Source organism: Lagopus muta, chromosome 6, assembly GCF_023343835.1.
Source record: "Lagopus muta isolate bLagMut1 chromosome 6, bLagMut1 primary, whole genome shotgun sequence".
Lineage (NCBI taxonomy): Eukaryota > Metazoa > Chordata > Aves > Galliformes > Phasianidae > Lagopus > Lagopus muta.
Genome location: NC_064438.1, coordinates 40,797,905 through 40,812,858, shown reverse-complemented (window position 1 = coordinate 40,812,858; position 14,954 = coordinate 40,797,905). Strand labels below are relative to the sequence as shown.

At 36.0% G+C, this 14,954-nt stretch overlaps 1 protein-coding gene across 2 annotated transcripts in view; it reads left to right on the top strand.

Annotated features, from left to right (window-relative positions):
• Window positions 1-14,163, top strand: part of SEL1L (SEL1L adaptor subunit of ERAD E3 ubiquitin ligase) — a 32,308-nt gene extending 18,145 nt beyond the window's left edge. The window contains exons 13-21 of one of the 2 annotated variants that reach the window (XM_048947395.1): window positions 501-578; window positions 1,283-1,345; window positions 2,554-2,641; window positions 2,887-3,035; window positions 3,631-3,796; window positions 4,560-4,631; window positions 5,701-5,873; window positions 8,696-8,824; window positions 10,164-14,163. In XM_048947395.1, the coding sequence (XP_048803352.1) occupies window positions 501-578; window positions 1,283-1,345; window positions 2,554-2,641; window positions 2,887-3,035; window positions 3,631-3,796; window positions 4,560-4,631; window positions 5,701-5,873; window positions 8,696-8,824; window positions 10,164-10,370 (1,125 nt within the window). In that variant the 3' untranslated portion in view covers window positions 10,371-14,163. Of the gene's footprint in view, window positions 1-500; window positions 579-1,282; window positions 1,346-2,553; window positions 2,642-2,886; window positions 3,036-3,630; window positions 3,797-4,556; window positions 4,632-5,700; window positions 5,874-8,695; window positions 8,825-10,163 lie in introns of both variants that reach the window. The other variant, XM_048947394.1, reaches the window with a different exon arrangement.
• The last annotated feature ends 791 nt before the right edge of the window (window positions 14,164-14,954 follow it).

Below are 14,954 nucleotides of genomic sequence, written 5' to 3'. Positions count from 1 at the left end.
TTCTTGAGGTTCTCACTGCACTGGAGATTAAAAAACTCATGAAAAAAAGAGTATAGTGTGCTTATCAAGGCACCTGACATAAGAGATTGCAGTTTCCTGCTTTCAGGGCTGTTTGAATACATATCTAATAAATGCTTGAATTGAATTAGGCTAGGAACAGCGCCTAGCAACCAATTCTTGTTTTCAAGCATATTTTACATGCTAGTATAGTTTAACTTCCATTGGTCTTAGAGGACTTTTTTGCCTAATTGTGTTTCTCCACACTGGATCAGAAGTGAAGAATATTATTACTCAAAGCTTTTAACTTTATGGATAGTTCATTCTTCATTGGAATCTAAACCCTCTGAATCTGAAGTTATAGCATAATACATGTATTCTGCTTTGGTATAAGTTCTTTATTTCATAATAAAATAAATAGAGTTGCCTAATGCTACAGTGCTTCATGATGTCCACAGAAAATTAATTTATTTGAGTAGTCATCAGAAATGATTTTCTTTCAGATGTACTCAGAAGGAAGTGATGTTGTACCTCAGAATAATGAAACAGCTCTTCAGTATTTCAAGAAAGCTGCTGATATGGTATGATTATCTGCTTGCAAGAAATACAGCATCTGCACTATAGAAGTTGAATAGCTCAGAAATATTACTAATGCCTTTTTGCACGTTTATGTATGTGTACAGCTACTCCTGTCCTAGGCTACAGTTTAACTAAATCCTGAATGTCAAGGACCCTGGAGACTGTTCTGATACTGGTCCTCTTGACTTGATAATTTGCTACCTTCACTAAAAGTTTCTGATATGCCCCATTACCTTCTACAATTCTACTTACAGTTCTACTTACTTCTAATTCTGTAGTGATGCTGGTGATTAACACAGGACCACCAGCAATCTGCCTCAATTTAAGACAGATTCTTAGAGCTTTGCTAATTGTTTGGGAGTTTCTGTGGCATTCAGAATGCTTCAAACTTGGAAAAACTAAAGATGAATAAGTTATTAATGCTCTAGCTTCCTATGGGTGAGTGTTCAACATTTTGAAAATGCACTGTGGACTTTCATAACTAGCATTAAAAGTTTTTTCCCGTTTTAATCACCTATGTAGCTATTGAGTAAAATTTCCCAGATACGCTATTTTCTTCTTAAATAACTATTGCTTAATAAATTTGTTTTGCATGTTTTCATCTATTTCAGCACTACTTGTTTTTGCATTACTAAAGAGCTGCAAAATTTGAGAAATTTAGTTGTAGGCTTGATTTTCTTTACAGAATTTTATTTTTTTGCTTCAGGGTAATCCGGTTGGGCAGAGTGGGTTAGGAATGGCTTATCTCTATGGAAGAGGTGTTCCAGTGGTAAGTTTTTGATGGTCATCTTTCTAGGTGTAGTGGAAATGTTAAGTCATGGCCTGAATCAGTGGTTGAGCACCTGGTGGGAAGGGAGGGTCAACCCAGGGGAGCTCAGGTGCAAGCAATGCACCTCACTGACTGGAAGAGGTGGAGCCAAGATCCACCCCTTCCCAGACCTCATTTAAGGGTTGACAGTGAAGGTGAGGGTGTCTCTTGCTGGAGATCCCTGCTTACCTGAGCTCTTTTCCTTCATTTCTGCGTCTGTGGCTGCTGCATTTGGGTTTGTTCTCATTTGCTGTAGCCAAAGACTTTGCCACCCTGCTATTATCATCCCAGTATAGTATTACACTAGTCATAGCTGATTGTGCTGATTTTGCAACTTCTTGCTTTCTACAAGCTCTTTCTCTAGAGAGGAGTACTGTAGAACACTTACTTGTGGAGATTTATATTGCTCTGAAAGCTTCGTGGATAAACTTTTAATATAAAAATAATATAAATTCACTAAAGGGTTAACAACTCTTAAACATGTTCTAAGTTCCTTCTAACAAGTTTGAAAATACTGCCAGAGCTGTTAGAGAAGTGGGGCAGTGTGAAAGTTATGCTGGAGTTTTAAACTTAGCTTTAATGTTCTTGTGAAGCAAAGCAAGCCCTAACTGCCCCCAATTTTATCTCTTGTGACAGTGGAGGAACGCCTTGAGGCTTTTAATTAGTTCTTTGGCCTCATTGCATTACCAACACAGAGGTCTCTTTTTCTGTCAAGTGTTATATTTTTAGTTATATAAACAGGTATTCATAAAGTTTAATTTTCCAAGTTGAGGAAGCAAGTTGCTTGCTTTTGAAACAGCACAAAAAAATCTCTTGAACTATAACTATTTGTGGCAACATTATGTGTGGATGCCAGCTTTCGTTTGGCCTCTAGAGGTTCCTGCCAAACTCAATCATTCTATGTGATTCTATAAGTTGTATCGTCCAACCCACATGCTGCAGTAGGACTTCTTAGAATGAGTTGCTTGGGACCATCTTCAACCAGCCATCTTTTGAATATCTCCCATATCTCCATCTCTTGGCAACCTGTTCACTTGTCAGTCAGAATGTCTTGTATGTCTTATTTTTATATCTTAAGCCTGTAGCTGTTTTATTTTACATACGTTCTCTCTTTATTTAAATTGTGCTATATTGCAAGGCTTTAATGACTGGATCCAATTTTCCTGCAGAACTATGAGCTAGCTCTGAAGTACTTCCAGAAGGCTGCAGAACAGGGATGGGTTGATGGACAACTTCAGCTGGGTTCCATGTATTACAGTAAGTGGCATCAAAATGATTTGCCAGGTATAAATAACTGCCATTTCAGTGTCTGTTCACTAGGTGGCATTAAAGGTGAGGATGTACTGCAGTGTTACTAGACTGCATTTATGTTTTTTTCCTATTTGTTTTTCTCCCCACTCATTTATATACCTTTCTGTAATGTTTTGTAGAGATTGTGCTGTATTTCATACAACTTTGCCTGTTACGAGGAATGAATAGCATTGACTTAATATTTCTTTTAGATGGTATTGGAGTCAAGAGAGACTATAAACAAGCTTTGAAATATTTTAATCTGGCCTCCCAGGGTGGCCATATTTTGGCTTTTTACAATCTGGCTCAGATGCATGCTACTGGCACTGGAGTGATGCGTTCTTGTCATACTGCTGTTGAGGTAAGGTCATCCGCTTATAATGCAAGTCCAATAATGTTAACTTGCAAATGATTGGATATAACTATGTCAGTTTACCTAAGATATGTCATAGTTAAAATGCATTGGTGACTGCAGAACCAAGGCTATCATAAGGGAAAGTGTTAAATTATTGAATTGCTTTGTATCTCATGAGAAAAACCTTTAATTTTTATGTTGCTGTGATATGACATTTGTTTTCTTAGCTCAGAAGAAAATCAGATGAACGTAATACACACTTCAGTATTTAAGTACTGACTATTTTTTCATTTAGACATAGTTTCAAGTGTACAATTTAAGCTGAGAAATAGGAAATTTTTTTAAAAAGCTCTTGTTCAGTATATTTCTGAGTAAGCAGCTGAATCTTGGTGTTTTATACACACCAAGATTTACTTAGGAATCCATATACTCTGTATCTTGAAGTTTAAGCCTATCTTAAGCAGTGAATTTATCGATTGAGACTTCCCTGTGAAATGCAAATGCTTTTAACAGGTGTTTGAATGTTCAAAGTTTACCTCCTGTAAAATACAAATTTCTGAAGTTCCTCACAGACTTCCCCCTCTTCTCTATTCCTCTGCAGTTGTTTAAGAATGTTTGTGAACGAGGACGCTGGTCTGAAAGACTTATGACTGCATACAACAGCTATAAAGATGGCGATTCAAATTCTGCTGTTGTTCAGTATCTTCTTTTGGCAGAACAAGGCTATGAAGTTGCACAAAGCAATGCTGCTTTCATACTTGATCAAAGTAAGGACTCCAGCTTGTTCTCAGAAGGTTTTTTGAGCTGACTTGTAATAGCCCTGTTAGTAGAACTTCAGAATTCTTGAAGGTCTATCTTGTTCAGTTAGTGCTTCAATGGAACTTTTGTCACCTTTCTTCCTTTTCACACTGGAAAATTGGTAGTCTTTTTACCTCTATAGCTTTCTAACCTTTAAGTCAGGAAACACTTAAATTTTGACTTCTGGGATTTAAGAATAGGGTAGTGAGTGTTTTTTCAAAGGGGCTTTAGTTACTCATCTTTACATAAGCTAAAGCTGACACAGCAGAGGTATCAGTTGTGGCTGGGACATAGCATCTTGGTCTGGGTTAAAATTTCAATTATTATTATATCTATAAATCTACATCTCAATTCGAGATTAATGTAAAACTGTTAAATACACTTCATACAGAGAATCTTTTAACTGTAAGGTAGTATGCCTGAAACCATATTCACACTCCAAGTGAAAAAAATTGAGACCTTTGAGGTAAAACCATACAGTTTGTTCATAACTTGTGTGTGGGGAGAGATGTAGAGAAAAAAACAAAACATAAAAATGAAAATATTTCTTACTGATTTCAGACCCCCTGAATCATGTTTGGGCAATAGCACACTTAAATTTTTAATCTTCTTACATGCTGCATATAAGCATTTGAGGGCAGCTAGGTGTGTGTGTGTGTGTGTGTGTGTGTGTGTGTGTGTGTGTGTGTGTACCAGGTTCTCACTTAACTAAATTGATTTCTGTTCTAGAAGAAGCTAGCATAGTAGGAGAAAATGAAACATATCCACGAGCATTGCTTCACTGGAATAGAGCAGCTTCTCAAGGTACGTTTGGTATGGTAACAATTCCAGTTACGTCAGATGTCAGATATACGCTTTTTTTTTTTCTTTATGAAGCAAGGAAGGGGAGAAAAGCTTCTATTTTGTTCAACATTGGTCATATTCCACAAGAGCTTGTGGCTGTTCTTTATTCCACTGGTAGCCATAAAGTTATTGCTTCATGACTGTAGGCATATTGCACTCTGAAGTCCTGGAAAGTGTAAAAAAAAAATAAAAATTAAAAAAAAAATGTAGAATGCATTTCTCTTGCTATTCCACATGAAATTATAGAGCAGTATTAAACATTGAGAAATATATATTTACTTGAATATTTTAGTTGATCCACCTTTTTAATGTAGATACAAAATATCTTGAGGATTTTGGTACTTGTCATCATTTATAAGAAATGTCATTCCTTATTGAAAGCAAGAAAAGCCCAGTGATCAAGAATGCAGCATTGTTCAACAAAGCAGAGTTTAAACTCTAGTATTGTGATCCTATAGTAAAATACACAAATCTAAGTTTAATAATCTTATATCTCAGTAGAGTTCTCTAACCTTCACACAGGTTCATCTACATAAATGTTAGTCTATCAGCTTTCTACTTAAGGGGAGGTATGATTTAAATGGAGCGTAAGATTTTGTCTGAAAATATTTAGACAGTGCTCTTTTTTACTAGAAATATTCAGTTACCAAGTGATTATCAGAGACTTCAGTTTGTTTTCATTATTTCTGTTTTAAAAACAATTCTTTAGTCCTTAATGACCATATAATAAATGAAAAGCTTTTTTACTTCAGTGACTATGGAGATTACATAGCTTTTCAATGTGTACTGGTAATAGAAATATTGGTAGGGTTACTGGAGAAGTACTTTCTAGAAAATAGAAGTCAGTTAGGGTTGTCTAAGCCTGAGTATTCCTTTTAAAAATCCATTGTGAGAAAGGCAAAAAAAAAAAAAAGAGAAAATATTACTTTATACAGTGTGCATAAAGCCCGTAGTGAAGCTTCATGTGAAATTGAAAGGCTTACTTTGACTAGATGTTTTATCTTTTATGATATTTTTTGTTTCTTTGTAGGATACACAGTTGCAAGAATTAAACTTGGAGATTACCATTTCTATGGATTTGGTACTGATGTTGATTATGAAACAGCATTTATTCACTATCGACTGGCATCAGAGCAGCAGCACAGTGCCCAAGCGATGTTCAATCTGGGCTACATGCATGAGAAGGGATTGGGCATCAAGCAGGTGAGTGAGATGTAAGCTGATAGGCAGATTCATTACGGTACATTTACTAATATTAAAATCCCTAGTCATAGTGGACTTCAGCCACTATGTAGTCACTTAGCAGGAATTTGCATGCCTCAGTACAGCCTCCCTTAGCAATTACAGAAATATATCCATTTCATGCTTCTGTACGTGAGGAAGTAAGGTATAGGCAGGGAAAAAATTGCCCTTAATTGTGAAGTTTGGCAAAAGGGTAACTCATATTTGCATCCAATTTTGTAATGTTTTCAAGACTTCAAAATATAACGAAAGAAATCAAAATCAATTCCAGATTCAGGCTATTTCTGCACAGGATTGCTTCAACTTATAACTCAGTGCTTGAGAGTATATGGAGCTCTTCTTTTCAAAATGTCATGATATTGAAAACAAATGAACTGATATTTCAGAGGATATGAACAATGTGATTGTTAGATGTAGCTTTTCAAATTAGGCTAGACTGCAATTTGCTTTACAAAATACTAAAAGAAGGCAGCGCATTTAGTTCCTATAAGAAATGTATCAGATCTTAGAATCTTTTGAATTGGAAGGGACCATTAAAGATCATCTAAACCGACTCTTCTGCAGTGAACACATTTACAGCAAGATCAGTCTGTGTCTAGGGACAGGGCTTCTGCTACATCTCTGGGCAACCTATTCCGGTGTATTTTACAAAAAAAACACTTCAGTCTTAATCTTCTCTTTTTTAGTTTGAAACCATTTCCCCATGCCCTATCTCAAGGGACCCTGCTAAAGAGTCTGTCCCCTTCTTTCTTCTAGCCCTCTTTTAGGTAATGAAAGGCCACTATCGTGTCACCCTGAAGCCTTCTCTTCTCTAGGCTGAACAGCCCCTAAATAAACTAAAATGTACAGAATCCTTTACATTCTCTTACATATGTCAGAATAATGAAATTTGTATTTGCATACTAATTCTGAGCAACCTACCTTACCTTAATTGAAATAGCTAATATAAATAAGGAAAGTGAGCACTGAGAATGTCTAGACAAGAAATATAGTCTATAAAACCAGTCTTGGAGATTTTGAATACCTAGCTACTCTTCGCTTGCTGTGTCCTAAAAGTTTAGATTCATAAGATGAGAGAGAATGGAGTTCAGGATTGACAAAAAAGACTGGAACAGGTTTGGATTAGGATAGTCTAAAAAAAGACAGACTGAATTTTGAGTCAAGAAATATTTTGTTATCCTTTCCTAGAATGGAAACTACTGAATTTTGAATGTCTCCTTCAAATAACTCAACTGAAGTCATGATGTTAGCATATGTTGTCTGCAATTGAAGTCTGTTCTTTCACTGGAGGGCTGTGGATGGGTCCTTTATTGACTTTTAGCATTGCAATATCTAACAAATTGGGAATTTTCGCTATTGAATGAAGTGTTGTGTAATTCTATTCTCTCTCTACCTATATTCATACCATTAAGATTGCAATCAATTCAGAGCTGGGAAAAATTATCTAATAGCTGCACAACTTCAGCTCAGGTCGTTGTTGATTCAGGATAGTCCTGAATAAGTATGATACTTCTTCCAAACAGCTTATGCATTATTCACCATTTACTTACTGAATAAACAGTATTTCTTGCAGATAGGATTCTGTATCATATTTGCTCAGTATGGATAGCTTTGAGATTCATTCTAGTTCAAAGACAATTATTAAACCCCTTCAGAAATTTCACACACATACTGCTATTCATGTATTCACTGGTATTGTCCAATTTGAGTCTGCATATCAGAATGAAAACTATATTCTTATTTTTAACAGCATCAAGTCTCTTATGTTAACTTTTCCATGGTGCTCTCTAGGATTCCGTGTAATCTTAGTTCTTTACTTGTATTAAGACACTTGAGCATTTGCAGCTCTTTCTCATCTATCAAGTGAGAGTGCAGAATGTATAAATACAACTAATAACTTCCTAATTAGAAATAAAAGTAATACATGATTAGGATCTTTTGTATGCTTATTTCGTTTATACTGTCTTAGTATAAGGAAACAAGGAAATTCAGGCAGACTTCCCAGGCTTGAAGAGTACTCGAGTTGTTTTGGGGTTCATAGGTACATTGAAAAACCAATTTATTTCCGTGTGTATCAAAAAAACTAAATTTTTCTGTGTTAACAAATAGAAAGCAGTTGAGGGGGAGCTAAGGTATTTAGCTACGTGTATCCTCTGTTCATGATACAGTCACCTTGTTCCAACTAGCTCAGTAGAGAAGGCTAATTTAAGCTTCTCTAAAATTGGCTGGCTGTTGATGTTCATGTTTTGCCACACTGCTCTCACTTAGGCATGTCAGTTTACAATAAGAAGTAGAATCTAATTTGGAATGTGTTCAGAAATGGTTAGAAGTTGCAGGCTTTCTGCAGGAGGCATGCTGTACTATAGCTGGGAGGAGTTGTTGCTATGTACTCCTACATGGCTTCTGTTTTCTTACTCTTTCTCATCTGGTGTGGTGTTGCATACATAAAGTATACTCAAGTTGTTGTCTAAATATAGGCTTTGTTTTACAGTGCATGAGTTGAATTTATTAATATTGATCTCTTTATTAGCTTCAATTCCAGCATCAATTGTGCTAGCTTTATCCTTGGATGTAAGCTTCTACTTGTGTATTCAAAGATGACCATCCCTCAGGAAAAAAAAGGAGGGGGTTGTACTTCAATGGTTTTTGTTTAACTCAACCAAGAAGAAAAAAAAAAAAAAAAAAATTTCAAATGACAGCATCTATTTTCATGTAGAAAAAGCTCTAGATCTTATAACTTCTTGAGTTCTTTAGAACTGATTTTTGTATCTTTGTAATTGTAGGATATTCATCTTGCAAAACGATTCTATGATATGGCTGCTGAAGCAAGCCCAGATGCCCAGGTTCCAGTCTTCCTAGCTCTTTGCAAGCTTGGAGTGATATACTCTATGCAGTATATACGAGAAATCAATGTAAGTAGAATTAAAAAGAGAAATGTTTACAACTCAGTCTTCTTTTAAAAGAATAGATACCTTATTTGAGCAGAAGTCTCATGTGAGCCTTAAAGTAAATTTTTCTTTTTTGATGTTGTCTTTTAAAGTTGTAGAAGCTGCAGTTCTTATCTGTGCAATAGTGGGAAACTGACAAGAGCCTAGTCAGTGCTGTTCAGTGCTATTTTTCCCTTGAAGAGAATATCCCAAACCTATTTGACTGCTTCTAGCCAAGTGTCTGATGTTAAAACTGACCACCTGTTACATTGACTGCTTAACAGAAAAGAGAGTGTTTTGGGTTGTTTTTTTTTTTTTTTTTTTGTAGCCCCAATTCTTTTGCTGTTTTATATTCAGTTGTAACACTCCCACTTAAGTCATGTTTGCTTATATTTGGCAGTTCGGTTATCATACAGAGTTTCTGCTTAATGATGAAATTGAGTTTAGGTGATTTTTCTCCATATACTATCTGAAATATTCTTCGGTATTCTGAGATCTTACTATCTTTTGGATTACTTGATAAATTCAAATGATAGGAAAGCTATTTCCTCTTAGAGCAAATTTGATTTCAAGCAATCCAGGTAAGACTGGAAATCAATAGTCTGAAACTTTCAAGAGTGAACAACTGAAACTTTTAAAATCAATTGAGCAAATAATCAGAGCTCACAGAAGCTACTACACAGAACACTGGTATTCAAAGTTTTAGATCTACAGTCGATAAGTTCATTAACAATGGCTCTAGTACAAACAATGTCACTGTAGGAGAACGTGATTATGTTGGCTACAGCTTATGCAAGTTGTAGTCTGATAGAAAGGCAGTTCACATGACTAACAATGAAATGTTTTGGCTGGTAACTTCCCTGTAAGTTATCTACGTGAATCTCAGTGTCATTAACTTAATTATCCTTGAACTTAGTGTTCCATTGTTCACGATAGTCTGCAGATGCTTCCCTATTTGGCTGGACTGAGTTCATTTCCTCTTTGTATGTAGCATTTGTGCCCCTCTCTTCAAGACAACTAATATAGGAACAGGGTACATAATTTAAATTTTTTGTATTTGCTGCATGTGTGAAAACTACAAAGGTGTGTGTCAGGAACGGTATCTTTGGAAATAGCTCCTTCTACAGAGCATTGCTTTTATTGGCATTTAACTCCTGAAAATTGAGGATGGCATTGTAATTATTATTTTTCATTCTCAGAAATAGAGGGGAAAAGTAGCAGTTCTAAAACTTCAGTAGCTTGTACATTAAAAATATTAGAAGTCAAATATAAAACATCTTCCTGTTCTTGTTCTCTGACGTGATAATATGGACTTCTTTCTTAGTTAAGGGAAGTCTTCTCACATATTGATATGGACCAGCTGCTTGGGCCTGAGTGGGACCTTTACCTTATGACCATCATCACCTTGCTTCTGGGAACAATTATAGCTTATAGACAAAGGCAACATCAGGCAATTCCCAGACCAGCAGGACTACGACCAGCTGTGCCTCAACAAGAACCACCACCTCCAGAGCATCAACCACCACAATAGCAACAAGGGCCTCGGTAAAAGAACTGGATTTTTCCAAGAAGAACAACTTTCATTGTGATTTAGGACTTCAGATTAATGGTCCCTTCCATAAAAGAGGCACAGAGAAGTTAATAAGGATTGAAGTATGAAAGCTGCTTAGAATGATGCCTTTTTTCAGGGATAAGAAATTTCTTCTGAAACTGATTTGAATGTTATTTCAGTGCCAATGGAATAACACTATGGCTTTTTTCATGGAAACACAAGTGTGCTACTACAAAAAATGTTGCCTGCTGTATCTAGTTTCTCTTTATTCGGAGTCCTTTTCATCTTAGAGAGAGAGAGAGAAGGCTAGCATTAGAAGATTTTTGCCTGTCTGATAGCAGCTGCCCTATAAAAATAATGAATTTATGGCTGGTTTCATTCCAAGAAGCTGAACTGTATTTGAAGTCCAAAACAGTTGGAGCTCTATGAATTCATATTCTGATCTCCACCTCAAGTATTTCTACAATCCTTATTTGATTTATTTCTTACTCTTTGGTCTTCTATGCTGTCTTGAATGGTTTAATCTGGATTATTTATAAGTTCTGTAAAACTAAACCAGCAAACATGTAATTGCATTTGTGCTTTTTTTTTTTTCCAGTATTTTCCCTCATTATCATCAAAGTAGACAGTTGTCAACAGTTAGTATATAGCCCAGGAGGAGAGTTGAAATAGATACAGTTTGTAAAACTAATTAGTTGAAAACTGTGCAGGCCCGGATCTCACATCCTTCTAAAAAGTTTTTTGGAGCCTCTTAACTTGCAATCCTTAGTAATGTAAGGAAAAGTTAGTAGTATCTTTAAATAGTGTAACCTTGTTGTTACAGACATGCCAAGCCTATTTACATTGCAGAAAGCAGCAGAGTTAGTGTGGGCACTGAAGAAAGTACAGAACCATACGCCTTCCTGGTTTTAAGTAGAGAAAACCTTGTATTTTATTTCCAACAATGCTTCATGTTATCTGCACTGTAAGAAGATCCTCTTGCAGATGAAGTGTAGTATCTTATGTGCATCTGTTTAATGCATCCGCAGCGAAAAAATAGAAGGGTCCCAAAGGCATGTACTTTCTACAGAAAGGTGTGGATTTAAGCCAGTGATGCTACAAGTTCAGTTAACTGATTAAAAAATCCTGTGTTAAATCACAGCAGTGGCCTACCCTTTTTGTACTGGGCATACATAAGAAAGTCAGCCAATGTTTGAGTAGCTGTACAACCTGAGGATCCCTGTAACAAAATCTGAAGACAGCTAATGTTATTGACTCTTGACACCACCAAGTTAGTATTGGCCTTTTTTGGAGTATAGAGAGTATGTATGACCTGTGGGCATATGTTTTTAGACTGCAAGAAGCTAGTGACAGTTTGTCATTGAACTACAATTTCAGAGTATGAGGTTGGAAAACAGTATCTTAGGTGTAACAAATACAGATGTTTGTGCTCTTGGCAAATCAGTTAAGTACCTATTTCTGTGCTAGCGTTTAAACTCCTGAATATGCTGTCCTGTCTTAAAGTAGAATGAAATACAAAGATAAGGCTTTAGCTTCTCTCTGACAAAATCTACTTCATTCAAAGGGTTAAGAGCTTTCTTTCATATACTTTTTTCAGTGCGTTGGCAGCTTCAGTGCATTGGCATAGACTTTGATCTGTTTTTATACTTAATGCAATTGTTGCATAATATATCTGTAGTTTGGGAGAGAGGGAAAGATGCTATTCTGTGAACTGAAACGTCATGGATGACTTAATATTAAAATAGAGGTAGAGCTTCTCAGTACTTGAAAATGTTTCTTCTGGTTATGTGGAGACAAATCCATTGTTGTAGTTTGATGGAGGGTTGCAGCATGTGGCAGAGGAATGTTTTTGTTTCAGTCTTTTTCATCATTATCAGTTGGAACAGTATTGAACTGAAATGTAGAGTCTGGAATGTACGGCACTTCCCAGTTGCATTTCTGAGGTACCTGTGACTTCTGAGCACTTCTTCTGACCTCTTTCTTTTTGCCTCTGTCACCTAATAGTTCTTTTCTAGCTCAGCATGAATAAATTAAAGATTATATGGGAAATGTTTTCCAGTTAACTATCACTGATTCGTTGATCTCTTAGGATGTTTAATAATTTTGTTAATGCTTTATTAAAATGTTTTTGTTGTTTTTATCTGCTAGAACTAAATTCTAAAAGCTCTGTTTGCATGAGACTCTCTCATCATTGTTGCTATGTGACAGTCTTACAGCTAGATTTTCACTGAACTGATGCATTTTTACAGCTAAGAAATCAGCAGAAGAAAATGGCTGGAGATCAGCGAATTATTCCATTTTACAGAACTGCTTTTTGAAGAAGCAATAAGGAAGTCTTTCTGCTTTTTTCCCTGCTTTCTACCAAATTGCTACCACTAACTTTTTTCAGATGACATTCATTTGAGTGAAGTGGTAGTAGTAAAGAAGTACTTACCAGGAGTAATAGCAAGTTAACTCAGGGATTAAAGAAATGAATACATTTTCTAAACCATTTGTCATACAACATCACTTCAGCTTCTGAGACAATCCCTTGCTACTCTACTCTGAAACTTGCATTTTGAGAGAAATGTGTTTAACTCTTACTAGCAATATGTTTCTTGTGTGCTTGGTTTGTCAAACTGCTTTTTTCCCTGAGGAATTGGATTGCTCAGTTGTTTGTGGTGAAGTGCTCTTCCCTTTTGGTAATAGATTGTCCTATAGCTTGTATGCAGAATTATTTTAGAAGGGATACTTAAAATTAAGATAAGCATTTTTACTTATCTGAAGTGTTTTTTGAATGGAAAAACTGTATTCTTTGTGATGACTTAGGTCAAATAGGCATGCTCTGGCCTTCCCAGACACCTGCTGTTTTCTCCCTGAAGGGAAAATAACAACTATAAAGAGCAGTAACTATTGTCAGTGGGAGTTCTGTATGCAAGAAAACAGTGGAAAGATGTGGTGGGAAATATTTTTCTACACCTGCATCGTTAAATAAGCACATCAGCTGCTTCAGCTGTTCTTGCAGTCTGAAAATAACATGAAACTGTTGAGAAAACTAAGATTCTACTTCTTCCCTTTGAGATTTGCCCCAGGGCTTAATCTATCAAAACAATTTTCCTTGCTTTGTGTGTCTGTTGTAGGAGAATCTAAGTGCAGGTAAAACCTTTGATATAAATATCCCAGTGAGACTCCTGAAGCAAACTTTATTTACTTAGTCATCTTCCATGAAACATCAGCTGCTCTTATTAAACTTAAAAGTTTAAAAAATAAAAAAAATTAAAAAATTAAAAAAAAAAAAGAACTATCAAATATTCTTCTTGGAGAAGAGCATTAAATTGTGGGTTGTGAAAGGACTTTTAAGACTATGCATTATTTAGTTTCCACCTACTTTATGCTAGTTTTGGCCTTTAAGGATTATATTACAGGGGGTCATAGTCACCTTTGCAAGTTGCTTTATTTTTAGATAGGCAACAATAAACTGAAATTTTATTTTTGTTTCAGAGAATATTAAACTAAACAAAACTTAGTTTGGTTTGAGAACTACTGGAAATGCATATGGCATAGGATTCCCCCCTCAAATAGTCCTTTGTTTTTATTGGCTGCAGTTCTTTAAAGAGTCTTGTAGGACTTTTGTAAATTTATTTTGTATTTAAAATCAGTATAAAGGCTGGTCAAATGTAATATAATTGTGTAAACAAATTCTGTTAATAGAAAGATGTACAGATTCATTTTGTACTGTATCTTTAATCTTGTGAAATAAAGATACCACTTGTGTGGTTACATTCAGTGTTTACATTGCTTATGGTAACAGAGGATGTCAACTGTAAATCATTTATTTTCCACTACTGAATGCATACCTTCTTATAAGGATACTCATTTCACTTTTATTCCTCTTCAAAAACAAATCGAAGTTAGTTTAGAAGGATATAGAAAAGAGAAATGAAAATTGTGCATTGTATTTTCAGATGTGCTAGCTTGTCTTCTCTGTGTGATACTTTTTTCTAGTATATGCTGCGTCTGGACTGTGTGTGGCAAGTGGGTATATGAATGTGTTGGGGAGTGTGGAAAAAAAGTAGTTCTAAGTAGCTAAAGCTGCGGCCAGTAGCACTTGCTGCAGGTAGCTAACAAAATGTAACTGCTGATACTAAAACCAGCTTGAGCCTGATGTACAAAACAAAGCTCACTAAGCTTGAGCTACAAGTTGACAAGCCTGTAAGCAAGAAATCACTGTTTTCTGTGGCGGGAGAAATAGAAGATTCTAGTCCTTTTACTGGGGGGGGAAGAAGGGGAGAGAGCTTCCTCAAAAGCTAAGCTGGAGTTCTACTTATCCAGTTAGCAAATAGTTTGTCATCTTTACAAGGGAAAATGGTTTTAAGTTGAAACAGTGAAGATTTAGATTAGATACTGGGGGAAGTTCTTTACTATGAGAGTGGTGAGGTGCTGGAAGAGGCTTCCCAGAGAGGTTGTGGATGCCCCATCCTTGGAGGTATTCAAGGCCAGGTTGATGGGGCCCTGGGCAGCCTGGTCTAGTATTAAATATGTAGGTTGGTGGCCCTGCCTGTGGCAGAGGGATTGGAGATTCAT